General features: G+C 39.2%; 1 protein-coding gene across 2 annotated transcripts; it reads left to right on the forward strand.

The window, feature by feature from the left end:
- The first annotated feature begins 204 nt into the window (after nt 1-204).
- Nucleotides 205-19,495, forward strand: ticrr (TOPBP1 interacting checkpoint and replication regulator). Of its 2 annotated transcripts, none has more exons than XM_014471885.2 (21): nt 205-1,289; nt 2,371-2,608; nt 3,234-3,466; nt 4,623-4,857; nt 5,927-6,065; nt 7,092-7,210; nt 7,396-7,584; nt 7,673-7,818; nt 8,906-9,006; nt 9,114-9,204; nt 9,283-9,365; nt 10,141-10,365; nt 10,549-10,636; nt 11,631-11,703; nt 12,617-12,748; nt 12,908-12,998; nt 13,115-13,173; nt 13,683-13,951; nt 14,710-16,621; nt 18,785-18,913; nt 19,002-19,495. In XM_014471885.2, the coding sequence occupies exons 1-21, from the start codon at nt 612-614 to the stop codon at nt 19,118-19,120; spliced, it is 5,349 nt and encodes a 1,782-aa protein (XP_014327371.1). In that variant the 5' UTR covers nt 205-611; the 3' UTR covers nt 19,121-19,495. The 2 variants fall into 2 exon arrangements, with proteins under 2 accessions (XP_014327371.1, XP_023198921.1); XM_023343153.1 differs by having other exon boundaries at nt 18,788-18,913.
- Nucleotides 19,496-21,455: the final 1,960 nt, after the last annotated feature.

Consider the following 21,455-nt stretch of genomic DNA (forward strand, 5'->3'; position numbering starts at 1 on the left):
AAAAAAAAATGCTAAACGCAACCTGCTCAATTTGTTTAGTTGAAAAAAAAAAAACTCGACCAATGAACGTGTGCATACTGGACTCGTGACGCACGCTTGAGTTTACTTTTGACCAATCAAACTGGTGTTGTCATGGGTAACCAACCAATTAGATGTTGGAGGCGGAACAAATATTGAAGTAGCGCGAACGGTTAAGAACAGCTATGAGGAAAATGGCGATTGTGTAGTTTAGCTATGCGAGTAGCGTCGTGTGGACTCTCTACGCTGTCTGGAAAGCATCTTTTTTTACGTTCCGGGGTGTCTGCTTTATAGCGCAGGCGTTACGTTATTTCCAAGAGAACCGTCAGAACATTCGTTAAGCGTCACGTCTGACTGAAGTTTGTACAGCCGCATCGTAACGTTGTTGTTTGCTAGCAGGTAGCTGTTATCGTGGAAACATGAAGTTAACCAAAACGACTCACTTAAAACTGAGGTAAAGTTATTGCATGAAATGAAAGAGCGGATGTATCTGTACTTCTAACCCCGTGACGGCATTCTTGGTCAACATTTAACCAAAACGTACCAAGTTTTTTTATGCCGTTTCGCCATTTATTGACCTTACATTTAACAGCATGGCTCTGCACAACCTAGTGTTTGCTATCGACGTTGATTACGAAGATCACGCGTCAGACCATCCACTGGAGGTCCGAAACAACTTCGTGAGACGGGGAGTATTGTATATCCTGCTGCATTTCGGCTACAAATACGGATTTGAGAAAGTGCGCTGGGGTTATACGTTTTTCCAGGCAAAAGCTGGTCGCAATGCCAGCGTCATACCGAGAGGATCCGACTTCAAGGAGCTGCGGCACAAAACGTTCGAGGACTTTGAGCAAGAGCTTGAAGCGAGATTCGACGTGAAGGATAAAGCGTGTCCTTCCCAACAGAAGCAACAGTCCAGTAAATCGGTTTCAGTTCAAAACGCTCTTAGGGAAACTCTGCTGGACTTCCAGTGGGACAGACCGGACATCACTTCTCCGACTAAACTTTCACTCAGACCCAGGAAGTCAAGTCGTGTTACAGGGAAGGCCGGTGTGTCTCAAGAACTCGACTATTCAAGCAGCGGGAGGAACATGGTGTTTGTGGTCTCACGGTGTCCCCGTTCGAGGGCTCATCTTTTGGACTACCTGTCTGCAAAAGACGGCGACCTGCCAGCAGATGTGACCGATTATATCCTGCCGAAGAGTCTTAACGACATGGTTGCCCAGCAACAAGTTGTTCTGCACTGGATTGACACCCGTCCACATGTTGAGGTAAGTTCAGAGACTGAGTGGCACTCCTGAAAAGTCGACCAGATTTTTTTAGTTTTCATTAAGTCGATCAAATATCGATCAAAGATATTTTTAGTATTGTTAATTCAAAGATTTTTTTTTTATTAAGTCGATTAAAGATTCTTTCTTTTCTTTTTTTTTTTTATTAAGTCAACCAAAAATTCACATACCATCATCAGGCACATTAACGTCACAGTCGTTTGAGAAAAATCTTAAATCAAGATTTAGATGCTGAAGTTTGAATTTGTGGTGGGTTTTCTCTAATTCACACACCATCAACAGTTGTAGTTATTTTCATAAAACCACAATAATTTCCATATTAATATCTCCTTTGAAAGTAGCAAAGAAACTAGAATTATCTTTTTGTTGCAATCAACTAGGCTCCATCAAAATTCTGTTTACACGTAGGCTTTAAGGGGTAAAAAAATAAATATATATATATATATATATATATATATACAGACCTAAGCCTGTCACGATAAGAAATTTTTACCCGACAATAAATTGTCCCAGAACTTAATGCGATAAACCATAATATTGTTGTTTTGAGACAATTTTCGAGTAATATAATAGTAATTATGGAAGAACAATGCCAGGACACTTTCTCAAAGATCAATAAACGTTACATTTTATGATCATTTAAACATCGGAACTGGAAGACATTTTAAAAATCCAAAACGCATAAACAAAACAACAGAAACAACAAATAAAATGAATTCTGAAGTCTCTGTAGACAAAACTGTCTGTCAGAAAAGGAATAGTTCAGACCAAAGCGCCAGACTGAAGACTAGTTTTGGTAGAGACAGAAGCGAGCAAAACGATAAATCAAGAAAATGAAAAATGGCGAGTTTGTTTTAGTGTATCTTGTGACTAATTGATTTATTGTTTACTGTTACAGGCCTGTACAGACTCATTGAATAATTTAGAATATTATTGCAAAGAAACGTCATCACCAAAGTGAAACACATTTTATAGACGGATGTTTTTGAAACCATGTTTTCAGCATTAATTTCGAAACGTCCCTCTCCGCTCATCTCCTGTGGAACCTTTCGTCTCGTTTCAGGTCATGAGCTGTGAGGACAGCTTCGGTTTCGACAAGCTGTCTGCAGTTCTGGCCCAAGCGGGCGGCAGAGTAATCCCCCTGGTGGCTCTGTTGAACCTCTGCTCCAATCACAACTCCGACCCGGGACTCAGGAGGGAATCCTCCCTGTTCAGCTCCAGCGTGGGCTTCCTGCTGTCGTCAGAGAGGCTGTACCGCCTGGCTTTTCCTGCCTCGGACGCCGTTCTACGATGGGATCACGGTTCGTGGAAACGCAGAATGTTTTCTAAAACGTTCCAAAATATTGAGAATTATTGTAACTTGAGTCTTTTTTTTTTTTTTTTTTTAAAGTTCACTTTACCTGTAAATAGGTCTGGGAGATAAATCGATTTTAATGATTAGCTAAAGTCTGGATTTTTAATTATTATTTTTTTTTCTCCAAAGCATTTCTTGTATTCCCAGAGTTCAGAGTGATCTCAGCACACACACAAACTACCATCTTGTTCCACAAGTGTGTTTTTACAGCAGCTTTTCATTTGGACCTTGAATTCAGGTCAACTCACAAAAGGGATGACTGAAGTAAAAGGCATTTTTTGAAAGTAGTTTATTAAATTTGTAATTGCTTTTTAAGGGAAATGAGTAAAAAAATTTAGAAATTTTATTTTTAAGCCTTATAAGTTATTAACCGTCCCAAATATAAGCTGAAACAATCTTTTGTGTTGGTTTTCTCAAACATTACCACATGGAACACAAACAATACCAAACGTGTTGTGAAACACCTAAACATAGATTTTACGTGATACAAATAAAGCATGTCTGCATATATTCATAAATAAACTTGCTGGTTTATTTTCTGCGTTGTTTTTTGCTATTCGTCACTAATCTAGGAAACGAGTCTCACAGCTGCCATGTTGTGTTGGAGCCGGTGTGCCGAGGCCAGCATCTTCTGCAGGAGTCCGCAGAGGTGTACCTGAAGGGGGCGCTGCAGGGCTGGGATGCCTCATGCCTGACTCAAACTCCCACAGAGCCGTGGCTGCTTCAGCTCTCCAGCAGCAGTGACCAGGAAGCGGCTGCCTTCCTGCCTCTCTTCACACAGCTGTCCGCTCTTTCACTTCACATGGTGAGAGACCAGAGAGAAGCTGACATTTAACCACATGATGGTTTTTATGGAGATTATATAACAATGGAACTGTAAGGTTGGTTTTTTTTTTGAGGAGTAATATTTAAAGAGTCTCAAGTTTTAGATGAGCTGTCTCCTCATGTGAATATGTATCCTAGCATGTGACACGGATGTGATTCTGCAAATGCCAAGCGAAGACACAAATTCTCATGTGAAGCTTTCTTTTGTCATTAAACACAAAGATTATGCACAAGCAGTGTATCGTCTATAAGCAGAGCATGGCTGCAGTTCTTGATTATTTTAGTAATCGATTAATCTGCTGACGAACCGGGGGATTGCACATTTTACAGATTTTTAATTTAACCTCTTAATCCTCTCCAACAAAATATTAATACATTAAAAGATGCAAATAAGCATTTTGTTATATAAGAAAATTAATATTTAATTACCTAAAATGCAATGCGATGACATTCCTATAGAGAATCTGAATTGAGTGAAGCTAAAATTAGTTTTGGCTAAAACCTATTTATGGACAAAGGCGTTTTTATCTTTAATTCAAAAAATTTAAATATTTCTTTGCACTTTTGGTTTAATTACTGCTCTGAAATTTTTTTCTTTTCACCAACTGGCCCGTTTTTGAGTCTGTATGCTCCAGTTAACTATTAATTGATTACTAAAATAACTTATGATTGTTTCAATAATCAGTTAATCACAATTAATACGATTAATCGTCTCAACCCTAATGCTGTTTTCTGTCTTAGTCGGACCTCTGTAAGATGGAAATCGCTACTATGACACAACAAAATACAGCAACGAAAGTTAAACAAGCTTGTTAAAATCCAGTCTAAACATTGCATTTGTTTTTTGTTTTTTTGTGCTTTAAGTTAATTACAGTTCAGTTTTTTCTCTCCCCCAGGTTAGTTCTAGCGCTAAGTCAAAGCAAGGGCACACCTTTTCCTTTTAATGTAGCTCTTAACAGAAAAAATCAGGTCTGTCTTAAAAGCTGAGCTGCGTGGGGTTAAACCACAAAACGGAACCAAAAAACACAAACGGAATGAGATCATTTAACGCAGGACGATGCCTGATGTTTAAGCAAAAGAACTTTTCGTTTGGCCGACTCCAATCTTTTCATTCCCTGCTTTAATTGTTTCCGCAGCTTGCTGAAGTCAGTCACAGTGGGCTGTCGTGTCCTGCCGTCTTCTCTCCGCTGTCCCACTCCACAGCTCTGCTCACCATTCTCCAGCCGATCGTCATTCAGCACGACCAGCTGCTGAAGACGAACATCTCCTCCCCCGTTGAAATGGAGACCTCCGCTGACCTGCCAGATGTGGTGAACAGCGTTCTGGGCGTGGTCTATGACATCATGAACCAGGACGGCGACGGGACTGACGGTAGGAATTAAAGCAAACGGAACCTGAAACAATTAATCGATTACTCAAATAATCGATTAATCACAATTGATTGATTATTCAAATAAGCATCAACTAATTTAGTAATTGATGAGTCCTTAACGGGAGTATACACACTCAGAGCAGTGACTAAACCAAAGCTGTTCAATAAAAAAATCTACATTTTGCATTTAAGATTAAAATAAGAAAACAACCTCTGTCTCTAAATATGTTCTACCAGAACTCCTCAAGTAGCAGTTTTAGCTTCACTCAGTTCAAAGTCTTTAAATAAATCTCCTATTCAGCACCTTTTGCTATCCAATTATTATTCTGTTAATTCAAAAAATTAATCAAAGTATCAGAATAGTAGAGAAATACTCTTTATTGTCTCACAGCGGGCAAAGTTTATGTAATCGGGACCATGCATAATAACAAGAAAATTTATGAAAATAAGAAGAGACTGTACAGTAAGGACAAATTTACAACATAAGACAAATGCTGTTGGTCTTTGGACCACTGAGCAACACTCAGTCCCAGGTAAGACTCCACTGACGGTTTCTGCAACATTCGTCGCGCATCTGTAGGGTTCATGTGTGCGTCAAGCCTCTGTTGTGAATCATTGTGCGTGTGCACGTTTTCCTTCCACTCAACTTTTTATAAATATTCTATAACCTTTTAAAAAATATTCAAACTTTGTGAGACACTGAATTTTCTGTTTTTGTCATCGGTTAGTCGTAATCGTCAAAATGACAAGAAATAAAGGCTTAAAATATTTCACTCTGTGTAATGAATCTGTATGAGTAACAAATGGCTTTCTGGATGACACCAGTCAGTACTTTTTTTCTGAGCTTGGGAAATTGTCAAATATTTTTTAAAAAGTCCTCGTTTGATTTGTAGTTATGAAAGTGTTGATAGTTTTTGCTCAGTTCAGATAACTGCAGATGTTGGTACGTATTGTATGTTGTCTGAGAATCCGTCCCTGAAATGTAAATAACGTTGGCGTGGCAACATGTTTGTAACGCTAAGCTCAGTTTAAACGCCGTGCGTAAATTTGCTTTTGTTTCTTGTAAAGATGAGATCCGGGACCCTCCTGCTCCTGAGTGGGCTGCGCAGGAGCTGAGCCACAGGTCTCCAACGACACACACCTTAGAGGCCTGGTTCCCACAGTCGGATCAGTCAGGAGTCAGCGCCAACTTAATGGAGTCAATAAGGTACAAGAGGAAGTCTTATTTATTTATTTGTTTTATTGCTGCTGCTGTTGTCGTAGGCTTTATTTTTTCAGTTGCATTTCTGGCTGTGGCGATGGACTGTCTGCCTAAAATGAAAACTCAATTTACATCACAACACAAATTGCAACACAAATTATGTTAAGGTGTCATCCTAGACTTTCCCTCTGCATATTTGTTACTTACGGGTTCCCCAAAAAAGGATTTTTGCTCATTATTGGTTGCTTTTTTAATTTGTACTGTTATAAACATACCTATCTGCTTAATATCGTTTTGGTTTTTGAATTTTTTTATTTGCAGAAGCAGCTTCTGTGTGAAACAATGTTGCATTGTGACGAGAGCATAAGAAAACATAAAAACAGACTTTAACAGCTTTAGCTTTTATGTAATGATTAAAAAAAAAAAGACACATTTTCCTGTCATTAACAAAATATTTTTTTATACAGCATTTTATAAATAACTCTGCTTTAACAAGAAATCTTGACCGATTTGTTAACACATGATCTGAATCTCCTTTGAAGGCATTACAGTCACTAGCTACGTTTCCATTCACCATATTATTGCGCAATTTGACACTTCGAAAATAAATTTAGATTATTTTTTTTCACCGTATAGAAATTAGTGTATTTTGCAAAACTGCAGTGGAAACACTACTTTCCTATCACACGACTAGCAGCCAGATGTCGCCACTGGTCCAAACCAAGAAGACAACAGGAAGTACTTGGAGGATGATGGTTTTTAATAACTTATCACACAAACAAAATGACTTGCGTGTGATTTTAATTGCGTTTCTTATTTAACGGAAGCAGTGTAATTGCAAAATTGAAATTGTGGGGGTTTTTTGTTGTTTTTTTTCCGACATTAGTGAAATACCGACAAAGTTTTTTGCACATTTGTGACAGAAATGCAACTGGTGTTGCACTTCATCTAGATTTACTGCCAGGTTTGGAACATGATGACATTGACGTGAAGAAAGGAGAAACAAGCATTTTCTTAAATGATTGTTTGCAGATTGCTCCACGCCGTACCCGATGAGGGATCGACTGACAATCTTTTTGAGGCTCAGCAGGATCTGGTCAGTGGTCTGTCTGAACTGTACCAGGAGTCAGTCAGCAAAAAGGGGAAGAAACGTACGCAAACTCCTTTTTTTTAATATATATTATTATTCTTTCCACCTCCTACTCAAAATTCAACTACTTTGAAATCCAAAGCCATTTTTAAAGGGTATTTTTGTCCTACATTCACCTTTTACGGTTCTTTTCCGTCTTTTTTTTTTTTTTTTAAACCTCCTTTTCTTTGTTTCTTTGCCCTGCAGGAGGCGCCCACCGTACGCCGGTGAAGCAGAAGATGAAGACAATGAGTCGCTCGCTGCAGATGCTGAACGTGGCACGGCTGAACGTGAAAGCTCAGAAGAGTCAGAGCGAGGCCGAGCCGCCGGGCGCCGACAGAGCCGGGAAGAGACGGCTAAGTGACAGGAACAAACCCGCAGCGGCGAGCGCGCTCAGTAAGTTAAATTTCTAAATAGTTTTTTGCTATGTGCTTGAATAACACATTTCATATTAACTTTTGCTGCTTTGTTTTCTGCTTCTCAGGTTTTTCTAGTGAGAAAGAGCTGCTGTGCCACTTGAAGGCCTGTTACGACAAGACAGTAGCAGAGACGGACTCGTCTCTCCTGACCAGCGCTCAGCAGCTTCTCAACGCCGTAAAAACATTTCTGACTGCAGAATCAGACTGGGAGGTGACGCAATGTTTTTTGTTGTTGTTGTTGTTGTTTACTTTATAAAGATTTGTTTTTATTGCAGACCAGGACTGGGTGATAAATAAATTTTATTGAGCTTTTGAAGATGTCATTTTTGGAAAATCTGGATTTATTTTCACCATTAAGCTCTTTGGGTTTTCATATTTCATAGCGATGTCGGGGCGGCCATCTTGTTTTTATTTTGGTTTGGAATTCTGGTCAATTTTATGACTAAGGGTCAGGCTAAGATGTTTTAGTTTTTATTTATAAAAATAAAATTATAATTTTACCAGAATAAAGTCGTAATTTTATGAGAACTGCAACATAAAAAAAATAACAATGGAATAAATAAGGAATACTGAGCAACTTGTGAAGTTATTGTTTAGTATAGTTTTTTACAGATAATACTTCACCTTTTTGTACATCAGCCTCAAATTATCATCAGTGGCAGAACTTTGAAATTATCTTGTCTGCTACTAAATGGATCATGCCAGATCCAGATAACTCCATCAAAGCAGTTTTTCTCATTAAAGGGACTTTTTATTCATCATTTTAAGTTATTTTTCTGGTAAAGTTGCATCAATTCTTCTAGTCTCAGAACTATATTCACGTAATTAAAGAAAAATTCTCATGGCCTGGTTCTGATTCTTGTCGTTGATTGAAATAAAAGCCACTTTTGAGAACTTTTCCTGTCATTTGTAATTACATTTTTAGAGAGAAAAAAAATTGGTCAATATTGGATCTGGTCATTTTATTTCCAAGCCATATTGCCCAACTCTACTGCAAAATCTTTAAGATTCTCCAGTTGTTGAAATTTCACAATTGATCGAAGTTGATCTGTCCTTTATACTTTTTCATTAACTTTAAAAAAATAATAAAAAATTCAGTTTCACTTGCCTCAAAATGAACATTGTCTAATGTAAACGTCACTTTAAAGTTTCCCACTCTTCATGTAGTAAATATGTCTATTCAAAATGAAGAAATGATTACAAAGTCAAAGATGGTGCATAAATATGATATGAAGGCAAAATCAGGTAAACATAGCTGAGATTAAGTTCATTCTATAACCACATCGTCTCATCTGCAGGAAAAGGCGTCTTTGCTTGTGGAACAGCACCTCATGAAGACCGGCAAATCGATCCGCCAGCTGTACCCCGCCGCTGACGACGCTAATAGCAAAGTCAGAGAGTGAGTGATCGATTCACTTCATGAACCGATTCCTCCTCATCTCTCTGTTCTCGTGCCGTATCTGGATCGTTTAGCTCCAACTAATCCGACTAATCGAACCGATCTAGGTGCCAACTGCAAGTGATGCTACGGCTGGAGCTGTGCAGACGTGTCGCTTCCAAACAATCCCGCTTGGATGCAGATCGGATGGCAGAGGAGGTAAAAGGGTCAACATTCCCATCGATAGAACTGTCTTGTGTTTTTCTTCTAGTTTTAATATGTGTTGTCTTTTGTCAGGCGGCGGAAATGCTCAGAATAATCTCGTTGACAAAAGACCCGGCGTGCCTAGCAAGGTTTCTTCAGGACAAAGTCCTTCCAGGGTAAGTGTGCACCTCTACCTCCAAGACGGGCGTTCTTTACGGTGGCCCAAAAGGGTCAAGAAAGTGCAAGAAAAAACACCCCAGCAACAGACATTATGGGATACTTGTTAGCTTAGCTTCTGTTTTAGCATAGTTTCCATTGTGGCTTTTGTCTGTTACCTTGTAGCTTCTGTCATTTTGTTGACCTTTCTGGGCCACCGTAGTTCTTTGGGTAGTTCATGACTTTTTCTCCATTTCATTTATTTTTCATTTCATTCACTATATAATGAATATGAATAGTTTATGTAACAACAAAAATCATGTAAAAATTAACAAAAAGAAGCGCAAACTTCTGCCAGCTATTCACATAAAAATAAAATGAGCTATTTTGCTCAAAAGAGCTTACTCAACTTACTCAGTGCCATTTTGCAATTTAGATTGTTTTATCTCACTGTCAAGATTGTTCCAGAAACTGACACTCCTGACACTTTCGCTCACACTTTTTTTGTATAATGATGAACAGAAATAAATACTTGAAACGTGTCACTCGGTTTGTCATAAAACTGTTTGTTTATTTTTTTTTCGTATATAAATTTGTACATCTCGGTTTGAATTAAAATTTTTGCATATATAGCCTCACCAAACCAAAACACCAAATTTACCTTTAGTACATGAAAACTTTTTTATTTTCTTCTTTTTTCCTTTTAGTTTCCAACAGTCCTAGAGGAGAAGAAACACCATATTTAAATGCTTCTCAAGAACTAAAAACAAAAGTGTTGTTTCTCCATCCTGACAGCTTCCTGACTGCTGTTCCGAAAGTGCTTGCAGACGTTTACAACAGCCTGGGCACTCAGCTCCCTGACGCCCTGGTGGCCGTTCTGCCTGCTGACTTCTTCAGCGATGACTCTGTTGCCAAGGACAGCATCTCTCCCTCTGCCTCCTCGCATGCCGTCTCGGCACAGAGCCTCGTCTCTGACGACGGCTTGCACGACCTGCGGAACCGTTCGGCCAACAAGAGGAGGCGGGTTTTTGCAAAACATGCTCCAAGAAATTGGGAAAATAATGAAAGGAGTGTTGTAAAATTAACACCGTTGCTGTTGTTTTTATTATTATTTGTTTTATTTTTTTTAAAAAACAAACATATGGTAAACCTTCAGGGTTCAATATATGTTTTATAACTCTCTTTAATTTGTTTTCTGAGCAGGAGTGGGATGTTGACTCGACATCGCAGCATGACTGAATCCACACAGAGTCTTCGTCAAATACAGCTGCCCAAGAAGACCACAAGAGCAGTTAGTTCCTTTTTTTAAATTAATTAATTCTTTTTTAGATTTCATTTTTCACACAGAGCCATGTGGATTTGGATTTTTTTCCCCCGTAGTAATAAACACAAGGTTTCCCACAGTGTATGATAAGCCTGGCGGGCCACCGGGCTTTACTTGCTCCCCCACCAGGCTGAGCGTTGTTTGTTTATTATTATAGGTTTTTTTTTTAAAAAGAGTTTATTCCAGTAACAGCGATGGCAGAAACGGGTTAAAAAATGTCTTTAGTGAAACAGTAACAACTTCAGCAACTAAAGTGACAAGTCACGGATCAAAAAAATTTGGACACTTTAATTAGGATGAAACGACTGAAGTGCAAACAAATTATTTTTATTATATTTTTTTCCCTCCCCTCCAGAGGGTCTTTTTGTGGGCTCTAGTGTCCCTTATATGAAAGTAGGCTGGAGAACAGGGGGGAAGACATGCGGCAAATGTCGCCGGGTTCGGGAATCGAACCCTCGACAGCCGCGTCGAGGACTCAAGGCCTCCAAACGTGGGTCGCGCTATCCCCTACGCCACCACAGCACGCCCCAAACAATTTATATTTATTTTAATTGCATTTTTCATGTTTATCTTTTCTTGAGACTTTTCAGTTGGTGTGTAGGTGTTGTTAATATGATGTCTTCCAACAGCACATGTCATATTTTCAATTTTCCTGTTAACTTTTTAACTCAAAGACACGGTGGGCAGCTGGGCCACCGGGCTTAGCAAGTTTTCTGAAACGGCTTCATTTAATAACTGCATTCTCTGTTTACTTGTGTTGCCTCTAACATTTAAAATGCTTTGATTTTCTGCAAAACAAAAGTGTGAGAAACATGCAAAAATAGGAAGCGAGGAACACTTTTTTTCACACCAATGCAAGTTAAAAACTGGTTGAAAACAAATGAATGAACGAAGAAGTAATTGACACATTAATTCTTGACGAGCCAAGCACTTAATTCAAACTTATTTTGTTCCCCCTCAGTCCAAAATGAAGATCTCCACTGCTATGGAGAAGCCTGCAGAAGTACAGCAACCTCAGAAACAACAAACACAAGGTATGTGCAGAAAAATTAAAGTACCGCTGTCGGGATCAGACTAGACTGGAGGATGCAAAAAGTTTGTTTCTCACTTTATACTATGAAGAACATCCCACGACTCATCATCTTGTCACAAAAAAAACTGATTACCATCCAGACCCTTTGCTTCCCCTCAGTTTATAAGCTTTCTGCACACTTCAGAAACGACCAAGTAAGATTGTACAGTGTTGACTCTGATTCTGTTCTACTGCAGCATCCGGTGGATGCTTGAGTTTGTACAGCAGATTAATAAACTGGATTCTGTCAGCCGACATCTGCTGTTATGGATTGAAACACCAATCTGACCACCTTAGCACTTTTTTTACGTCCTAAAACTTTTTTTATGCTGCTTTAAGCAACTGCTACCAAATTGTCAAATTACTTGCGCGTATTTACAAATGCGCGCAAAGCTTTGTCGATATTCCGAAAAACAACAATTTTGACAATTGTGCCGTTTTCGTTAAATATGAGACGCAATTAAAATCACACGGGATTTAGTTTGTTCACGCGATAATCATCCTCCAACTACTTCCTGTCGTCTTCTTCATTGTGGATTCCACCAGCGGCAATATTGGGTTGTTGATCATGTCTGGCTCAAAAAAAGTTGTTCGCATTGCAGTTTTGTGAAATAAACCAATTTCGATATGGCCCAAGAGCAAAAAAAAAAAAACAGTTTCTTTGAAATTGATTTTTCCGTTATTTTCAAGATTTCAAATTGCTAAGTATGTGTTCAAAGGAAATGCAGCTACAGGCATAGAGAGCTTAGTTACTTGGTCCTTTAGTAGACTATTCCGTGCAGTGATATTGCGACAGAGCTAATTTTGCAATTTGTTATGAAGCCTTGCCTAAGTAAAGTATCAGAGCTTCTCAACATACATTTATTGGTCCACAGAGGTGACCAAAGTAAGAAGAAATCTCTTCAACCAAAAGATTGTTTCGCCTTCCACGAAAAGGAGACTACCAAGGAGCCAGTCTGTCTCTGCTGTGGAAGGACTGAAACGGAAGCGTCCTCTTGAATCTGAAGGTAATTTGGTCAGTCGCATGAAATGCGCAGTGTTTTCCATTATTTGGCTGTGCTACTTGGTATTCAGATTTCTGAGATTGAACAAAAAAATATATCTTTTTTTTTTAATTACTGTATTTTAAAAAATATATTAACAGGTCTTTTTTTTTTTCTTTTCAGAAAAGCACAAACTTCTCACAAAGAAGGTGTGTGAGACGCCTCTCCACAAGCAGGTGTCCAGTCGCCTCTTAGGGCGGCTGAAAGCAGGGAGGTATGTTTCAGTCATTCTCCTGTTATTTCTGGTATGACAATTTTGTTACCTGAACCTAACTGCATCCATGTGCAAATGAGCAATATTTGGTTCAGTTAATTAATTATTTTTCACAGGAAATCTGACCATAAAGGGGAGTGCATAGTAGAAGAGTCACCAGTAAAACCAGCCGAAGGTAATTTTAAATGACATATATGTACATCACATAATAATTTATGTATGTGAATTAAGCTCTTCTTTTCAGAAAAAAATAAATATATATATATATATATTTCTTTAATTCAATAATCTGGGACACAATTTGTTATATGAATGAATAAATGGAACTAAATTCAATGCTACCTTTCTTTTTAAAGTTCATAGAAATCCGCCAACCTCAGTTTTAGGCTGACTTTTTTTATCTCTAAAACTTAAAACTGCTGGTACCGATTGTTGATAACTATAAATAACGTCACTAACAATTTTATTTTGATCGTTATTGGAAAATCTCTGTCTTCTTGTTTTCACCTCGATTCCTTTGTGTACCTCTTAAGTTGTACTTGAGTTTATCGGGCAGAAAGCATTCTGATATAGAGTTAAATCATAATTTTAAGTATTTTATTTGGAAGGCACTAGCTTAATACAATGTAAACATGATTTTAAACCACAAAATGTCATTTTCTTTTCTTTGTGATTTTCTGTCAGACCTGAGAAGGAGCCCCAGATTAAAGAAATTCGCTAGAAGGCACTCGAGCATTTTCTACTCAAGTTCTCAGCCTCGCTCCAGGAACCTAGAGAAAGCTCTTTCTTCATCTCAGCTTCCACTCAGCGACAGCAAAATCTGTAGCGTTAATGTGAAAACAGTCCAGTCTCCCTTGCGCCTTCTGTTCGGCGCGGCCGAGTCTCCCAGTGACCAGTTTGGTGAAACCAGAGTCACCCGGTCTCTGTTGTCCTCAGATTCCAGTGTTTTTGAGGTAATTTATCCTAATTCATACCCAAATATCTCACACTTTGAATACTTTGGCTTTTCATTATTGAAGGATTTTGCCAGAATTGAACTAAAGTAACATCCTTAACAAGTCTTAAATTCACATATCTAAAGTTAAGGCCTTCAGATCTCTTAAATCTGTCATTTTTTTCTTTCTTTTTTTTAAAAGTAAGTTGACCTTCAATACGTTACTCACAAGTCTTAAATTTTGACAATGATGGGATTATTTAATCTCATATTTTTGATGTCCCCCCACCCCCACGGTTCTTTTCTGTCTGGAAAAGTCTGAGTCACACATACGCATTTTTCTTATGTTCTGTGACTCTAGATAGCTAAAGCTACTGCTAGCCAGCTGCTAATATTCACTTGCTAGCTAGCTACGTGCAAATTTCTTGTCAGTTGTCTGGATGAAGTGTGTAAATTTCTGTAGAGATATAGGTCTTAAATGGTCTTAAAGTCTAAAATTTAAGGTGGTGAAACTTGTAAAAACAATTAATAAGATCTGAAGCCTTTAATTAAATATCTTTTTATTCGAAGAAGCACAAATTCTATTATGTACTAATTTTATAGCACTATATCTTATGCAAGATGCCTGACTCGTTTCCTGTCAGAAACTAAATTCTTAGTTGAATGAAAGTAATTTAAAGTGCAAATCTGGCAGAGATATGAATCATTTGAAATCATAATTCATGCTGAACAACTGACATTTCCATCACTTATATGATGTTTTTGTTGTATGTTTAGAGCCCAAACAAAACGCCATCAAAATCACCCAAGAGACGTGGAAGAAATCTATCTCCTAAGACGCCCAGAACACCCCAGACCCAGCTATCATCTAAAATACAAGTTTCTACGGTTGCAGAAAGTCCTGTAGCTGATTCTTCTGGACTTGGTAGTATTGTCAAGATCAGTCCTCTGAAACCTCCAGGTAAAGAGTCCATCTTTGTAAATACACCAAGTAAACAAAGTCCTGTTCGGAGTCCTTTAAAGGGCATTCTTAGGACTCCGGTCAAAGCTTCTGGATTATCTAATCTTAGCAGCCCGTTATCCAAGACTCCCAAGAAGAGTGTCACATGGTCTCCCTCTCCTCAGAAATGTGCAGTGGAGGCAGACCTTGCAACTTTTAAAGTCCCCAAGTCACCAAGTACAACTCCTCTAAACTCTCTGAGACAAATGAAGACTCCCAGCAAGCTCCACAGTCCAGAACAAAGCACTAACGCTAAAAGAGACATTTTTAAGACCCCGGATAAGACCTGCCAAGTAAGCCTGGTACGGCTGTCCGAACAAGACTTATTGACTCCAGAAAAGATTCTGAGATCTTCGATATGTAACACAACTGAAAATGGGACGGTTCGTCTGGAAACGACCCCTACGCCGCTCCTGGCATCCTCAACCCAACATAATTCACCTCAGCGCAAAAGCAGAACTAAAGCAAAGATTCCCAGTCCCGTTCATCAAATGATCACTCGCTCCGGACGAACCCCGAGGAAAGAGCCAAACACCGAATCCCCCATTGAGGTGGCATACCCACCGCCTGAGGGGGATAGACTTCCAAATAGTTCATCAGAGGAGCAGACTGAAACGTCTCAGTCCTCCGAACCCGACTCCAGTCTCCAGACTGAATTGCAGACTTCTCACTGTAACTCCACAACCACAGATGATGACAGTTTGGACATCGTCGACGCTACGGTTGTCAAGACTCAGCTTAACCAGGGTATAAAGATGAGCATTAGTTTCTCAAGGAAGCCTAGTGTGTCTAGTCCTGACTGTCCTGCGAGGACGGCTTCCCCTATGCCACCCCAGAACACCCCGGGGCGCAGCTATGGCTTCCGCCAAACCCCTGACCGTCAGCAGAGGGAGGCCGCCGCTCGTTTGGGGTACGGAAACGACTCCCCACGATTCTCTACTCCCAGAAGCTTGGCGAGATCCAAGAAATCCTCACTCGCGCCAAATCCTCTCAGCTACCAAGTGGAACTGGAAATGCAGACGTCGGGACTTCCGAAACTCAAAATTAAACGGACAGATTCCATGAATGCGGACGACATTTCTTCTGGGGGTGCTTCTCAACCGGACGCACAGAGCCCTTTGGTTGGCACTAAGCCTCTCGTGGAAAGCCCCCTGACTTTAATGGCCAAACACAAAGACGCCGCTTGTTGCTCGTCATCTCTCTGCACTCATGTCACTCCAGCCAAGTGTACTCCAGGAAAAGGCAGCAGCGTCCAGACGTACATCTGCCAGTCCTACACGCCTACGCAACACTCTCCGGTGGCAGTAGCATTGGCAGACATCATCCCTCTCACCCCTTCGCCGCAAAGCGTGGGCAAAGTAACCCCAGACAACCTGAACAGCTGGCCGCGCAGGAAGAGGCCTCAACTCGAGGCCTTTGGAGGCAAAGACCGGGTCCCGAAAGGGGAGCCGCGGCTGGAGGAGCTGCTGGAGGAGGCCGAGCTCGGAGTCAGTCGCCTGCAGGACATCGAAGACACCGAAGAACCCTTGAGCAGCGCAGCAGAAAAAGAGTCGCGCTCAGTGGCAGCAAAGGTGCCGCCTCTTTCCCCCATGGAGGATTTGTATTGGATGACCAAGCTGGCTGAAGGGACAAGCAGTGCTGATTCAGCTGAAATCATCTGGGCGTGTGAAACTGGAAACATTAAGTCAAGTAAGCAATATATTTAAACAGTTTGTAGAATGAATGTATGTGTTTAAGATTTAAATATTTTTGTATATACATTAAAACTAGACTTTTAGATTTTAGGTCTAGCAATAATTCAGAAGAGTATAAAGTAGGGTTGGGCAATATGGACTTAGAATTTTATTGTGATATTTTGTGGTACTATTGTGATAACAAAAAGAAACAAAATTATTTTATATATCAAGTCATGAGAACTTGTTTTTCTTTTATATTCAAATGTTTTGATATTTACCAACATCCATCTATCAATTCATCTGTTTGCCCATCATCCACCCATTCTCTCTGTTCATCCATCCGTTCATCGGGTTCTTCATCATCCGTCCTTCTCTCCTGTGAATGGCTTTTATAGGTTCTGTATACTAACACTGGTCAGTGCTGAAATAAATAAATTTGTACTAAAGTTGTTATATTTATACTTAAAAAAAAAACTCTAGAAGAAAAATTTAAATTAAAGTCTGGTAGAGTTTGGAGTTTTCAAATAAAACATGAGTTTTCTTTGCCTCAGACTGAGGTCATGCTGGGGCAAAGAAAGTCAGCCGGAACGTGGAAGATCAAGGTCTACAGCAGCCTGGTTGTGTGATAAAGCATGATTGTGTGCAAAATCAGCTCTAGCGTGGTTGTTAAAGTTCACTATCGCAGTAAAGTTGTTTCCAGGTCGTCGGTTGAGCAAGGAGTAGCGCAGCATTAGCATTGCCATCACTATGACGCGGGGCCTTCCCACTGCGTTGGTCATTGAGAGTATAAAGCAGTGGTGCAGATGAGATACCCACGGTCGTAGAGATGTGGTGGAACGTCTCGCTCCACCACATCGGATGTGAAAGTGGTCCGAGAGACTCGTACTAGAGAAAGGTGTTGCTTTCAGGATCATCATGGAAAGACATTCCTGACTTGTAGGATTTTTTGGGGGGAGGGAAATCCAAGAGAGCATCTCAGGGATGTGGAAAATATCAAAGATATTTGTGTTTGGTGAGTAGCAAGTGGCATAGCAGCATCATGAGTCCATTAAATCTGGGGTATGGAACTTTTATAAGAAGAAAAATTTGAGTTTCTCACAAATTTGTTAAAACTGTCACGATGTCATGACAGATTGTCTTTGTATAAAAGATAGCTCCTCCACCTCCTTCCTGAGCTACTATTGTTGTCCGAGGAAGACCAAAGCAACCAATTAGAGCCAGGAGGAGGGCCTTAGCGCTGTCGGTCATGTTCGTGGACGAGATGCTGAATTTGCTATTAGCAAAGAAACAACTTACTGTCAGAGGAAGACTGTTTGTCCGCAGTCATCGATGGCCATGCTAACTAGCCTTAGCATTCATAAGAGGCTCAGTTGGGGTGAACTAGCTGTCGCAAAAAGAAAGCGGGTTGGGTGTGAGCAGCATTTGTGTGAGTGTGTTTGACAGCACTAAGATCCTCCTCTTGGCTCTGATTGGTTGATTCTGACTGTGCTGTGGTTTTCTGTAGTTGCCATAGGGAGAATGGGGGCAGGGGGTCAAATTTATTTCTTTTTCACAGATAAGCTACCTCACAAAATACTGTCATGACATAGTGACAGTTTTTAATAAATATTAATAAATATGTAAAGGTATTTTTTAAAATAAGTTACGTACCCCAGCTTTAACACTGCAGGAAGTTTTGCGGATTCTCTGCAGCCCAGTCAGGTTCTGATATGTTCTTGTTTGTGAGGAAAGATGAATGGCCTTCCTCACTCTAGGTTAAGTTTAGCAACTGCCAAAGGGACTTCTGAATGAAATTAGCTAACTCAGACACATTTATGTTATATGATGTTCATTAATATGCTCCGTCGTTTTGAAATCCAGTGTAAACAGAATTGAATCAATGTCGTTTTGGACAATTACAGTGAGTTACCTCTAACAAATGACTAAAACTGTACTTTTTTTAATGTACGCCCTTAATTAAGAGTAAATTAAAAGAATATCTGTCAGAACAGTGGTAAATATTAGCATTTTGGGGTAACAAGGTCAGCTATTACTTTGGGTTTTAAGCTTTTAATATGAACGTGATGACAAACATTGTGACGGTACACAGAGAAAAGCTTTGTTTGTTTCAACCTGCTGTTGCAGCGAGGTCGAATTTCATTCATTCACCCGCTTGTGTTTGGTCCTCTCCTGGCAGCAGCGAGTCCTCCAAGTCGGAAGGGGAGAAAACCAGTAACGCCCAGCGGCATCTTGGCCCTCACTCAGTCTCCGCTGCTGTTTAAGGGCAAAACGGGCTCCACCAGTAAGAAAACACCAGATTTTAAAGGTAATGCTTAAACACGCGACGTATCTGTGCGAGCATCTTGTTGTAGGTCAACTCATCCCGCTTTATTTTTTTTCCCTGAATTTTCCAGACGAAGCCTCATCTGGGAAAACAGATCGTGAGCCGGAGCCATCTCCTTTCAGCCTCTCCCAGCCAACGAGGCACTGCAACACGGGGAAGACCTACAGCAGGAAGAGACTACTCCACTGAGATAAATGACATAAAAAGCTTCAGCAATAAGACCGTCTGTTTTTTGTTTTGTACTGTGAAGTCGTGAGCCTTTTCGTGGCATGTGTGAAAGGTCGGCTAACCTCCACCGGAAAGCTGCTTTTGTTCAATCAGAACCACTTCAGAGTTCAAAGGTTGTTTAAAATTTCCCACCGATATTGATGGGATCAAATTTTCTTTCTCTCTGTTTTACAATCAAGCCAGATCCTGTTCTTATCCGTTTAGTATTGTTTATTTATTAATTTCTCCTTTTCTTTTTTTTTTTAGCTGTTCTTTTCAGTAAAAATGGATTTTCTGAAATCTTGTAAATACGTTAAATGTTGACAAATTCTTTTATGAATAAACAGTTTTTCTTAACCATTTGAAAGTGATTGAAAAGCAGGAAGTCCAAACCCCCTAGCAGCGACTTGCTGAAAACTGAATTGGCTTTTGTTGCGCCTCGTGTCGTAAATGTTACTTTAAGAAGTTTATCAGTGCCGCCCGTACATCAGTGCCCATCTGGCTTCAAAGATCAGCGTGGTAAATCAAACACGGCCTTTTTTTTTTGTCTTTTTCTATGCCACACTGCAGCCCAGCTACATCTGAAACTCTTTTCCTTTCACTGCCTGTGATTTGACTAAACCATTTGGTCCTGTAGCTTTTAAAGCACTGATTGTCGGGTTAAAGTTTCCTGTCTAAATTGTAAGACTAAGTATATAACAGAAATATCAGTCATAAATTCAACTAAATTGATACATTTTAAAGTTTTTAAAAATTAGTTAGAAATTTTGTAGTTTTTAAATTTTGAAAGCTAAGGTTTTTATAATTTCTGATTTTTATTTCTTGCAAAATTCCCCTCACCCTCCCCCCCTCCCTTTTTTTTTTTTTTTTTTTTTTTTTTTTAGCCTGAACAACTTTTTACTTTTTTTTAAATATTAGTAATTTGTAAATCAAGTCAGCCCCTTTTACAGGATGTTCCTTCATCATAATGTTATGGAAAGCATTTATGTTTTACTAATTTTAGCACATTTGATTACTTTCATTTTGCTTTTGGTTCAGTTCAGATAATTACCAAAATGGTCGTTCTGTTTGAATAACTTTGTAAGTTTGCTGTGAATACTTTTTTATTCTTTTTTTAGTCGCTTAAGAATTTAACGACTGAAAGTATGTGAACTTTGAGCAGATTTATCCTTCCATAAGGAGCTCACGTACAGGATTATAACATACTTCCTGTTATAATTCTTAATAGTGAGTTGAAAACTAACTCCTACTTTCTGTGCAGGTTTAAAATACATATTAGAAAATTAGCATAATTAAGTTGCTGTAAAAATAGTTCATTCTTGTAGCCTTTGGGAAATGTTGATATAAATTCAGATTAAACTACTGTTCAGTTAAAAAAAAAAAAAAGTTATATAAAAATAAATTGTGGTCCGAAAGATCACCTCACTGCGAAACGCTGTTAGCTAATGTTGCTGCGTTTACTAGAAAGCCATTTTCAAATCGGACGATGAAGGTGAGTGCCACTAATTTCCCCTTTAAGTCCAATCAGGCGTGACGCAATGAGGAAGTTGCGGCAATTTTATTGTATGAATGACTGGAATAACCTTGTGAAGAAAATCTTTTCAAACGATTTGAGCTAAATTGGGTGGGTGGGTGGGTGGGTAAGTAAGTATGAGCGAACTGCATTTGTATTTGAGACTGTGGTTTAGCTGAGTGCGAAGTGAAAGCGCCAGTTCTGCAGTTCTGTTCATTGTTTAATATTCTTATCATGCATCACATTACCTTCATCAAGTTAGCCGACAAAAAGCACAACGAACTTCCTGTTGAGACAACGCTTGCAGTACGACGTCTTCATACTTTGTCCCATAAATGTTTGATACTTTGGTCAATATTTGAAAAATAAAAATTTTAAATTACGTCGGAATATCTTTTGTAAATTGCTTACAGGTAAGTCTGTTTTGCAGAATGGTGTTTTATCAGGAGTGCAAAGAAAATCAAATGCATGTTGTATTTCTATTCAACACATCCAAATTTTAATCTAGCATTTTTTTTGTAACAATATGGTAAAGAAAGAAGCAAATTGCCTATCAGTCCACCAAACAAAAACGATATAACTATATAAAATTGTTGCCTAGTAAAATAATTAGAAAAAAATGTTCTACTGTTATGTCATAAAGCAAAGAAAATAGAAAATATTTAAAGGAATCATTTTTCTTCTGTTTATGTCAGTTGGGTCATTTCCATACTTGTGGGAAGTTAAAAAAAATACGTAAAATAAACACACGTAGACCCCTGATTAATACCCAAGATGAGTGTTAATTCATCAAAACGCATACAG

The sequence above is a fragment of the Xiphophorus maculatus genome, chromosome 2, assembly GCF_002775205.1.
Source record: "Xiphophorus maculatus strain JP 163 A chromosome 2, X_maculatus-5.0-male, whole genome shotgun sequence".
Lineage (NCBI taxonomy): Eukaryota > Metazoa > Chordata > Actinopteri > Cyprinodontiformes > Poeciliidae > Xiphophorus > Xiphophorus maculatus.

Bases quoted from the DNA above. Each gene is read 5' to 3' on its own strand.
- ticrr (XM_014471885.2), top strand. From the start codon at position 612: ATGGCTCTGCACAACCTAGTGTTTGCTATCGACGTTGATTACGAAGAT. The intron at 2,609-3,233 runs GTTCGTGGAAAC...TCACTAATCTAG, and splicing joins CGTTCTACGATGGGATCACG to GAAACGAGTCTCACAGCTGC. The intron at 7,211-7,395 runs GTACGCAAACTC...TTTGCCCTGCAG, and splicing joins CAGCAAAAAGGGGAAGAAAC to GAGGCGCCCACCGTACGCCG.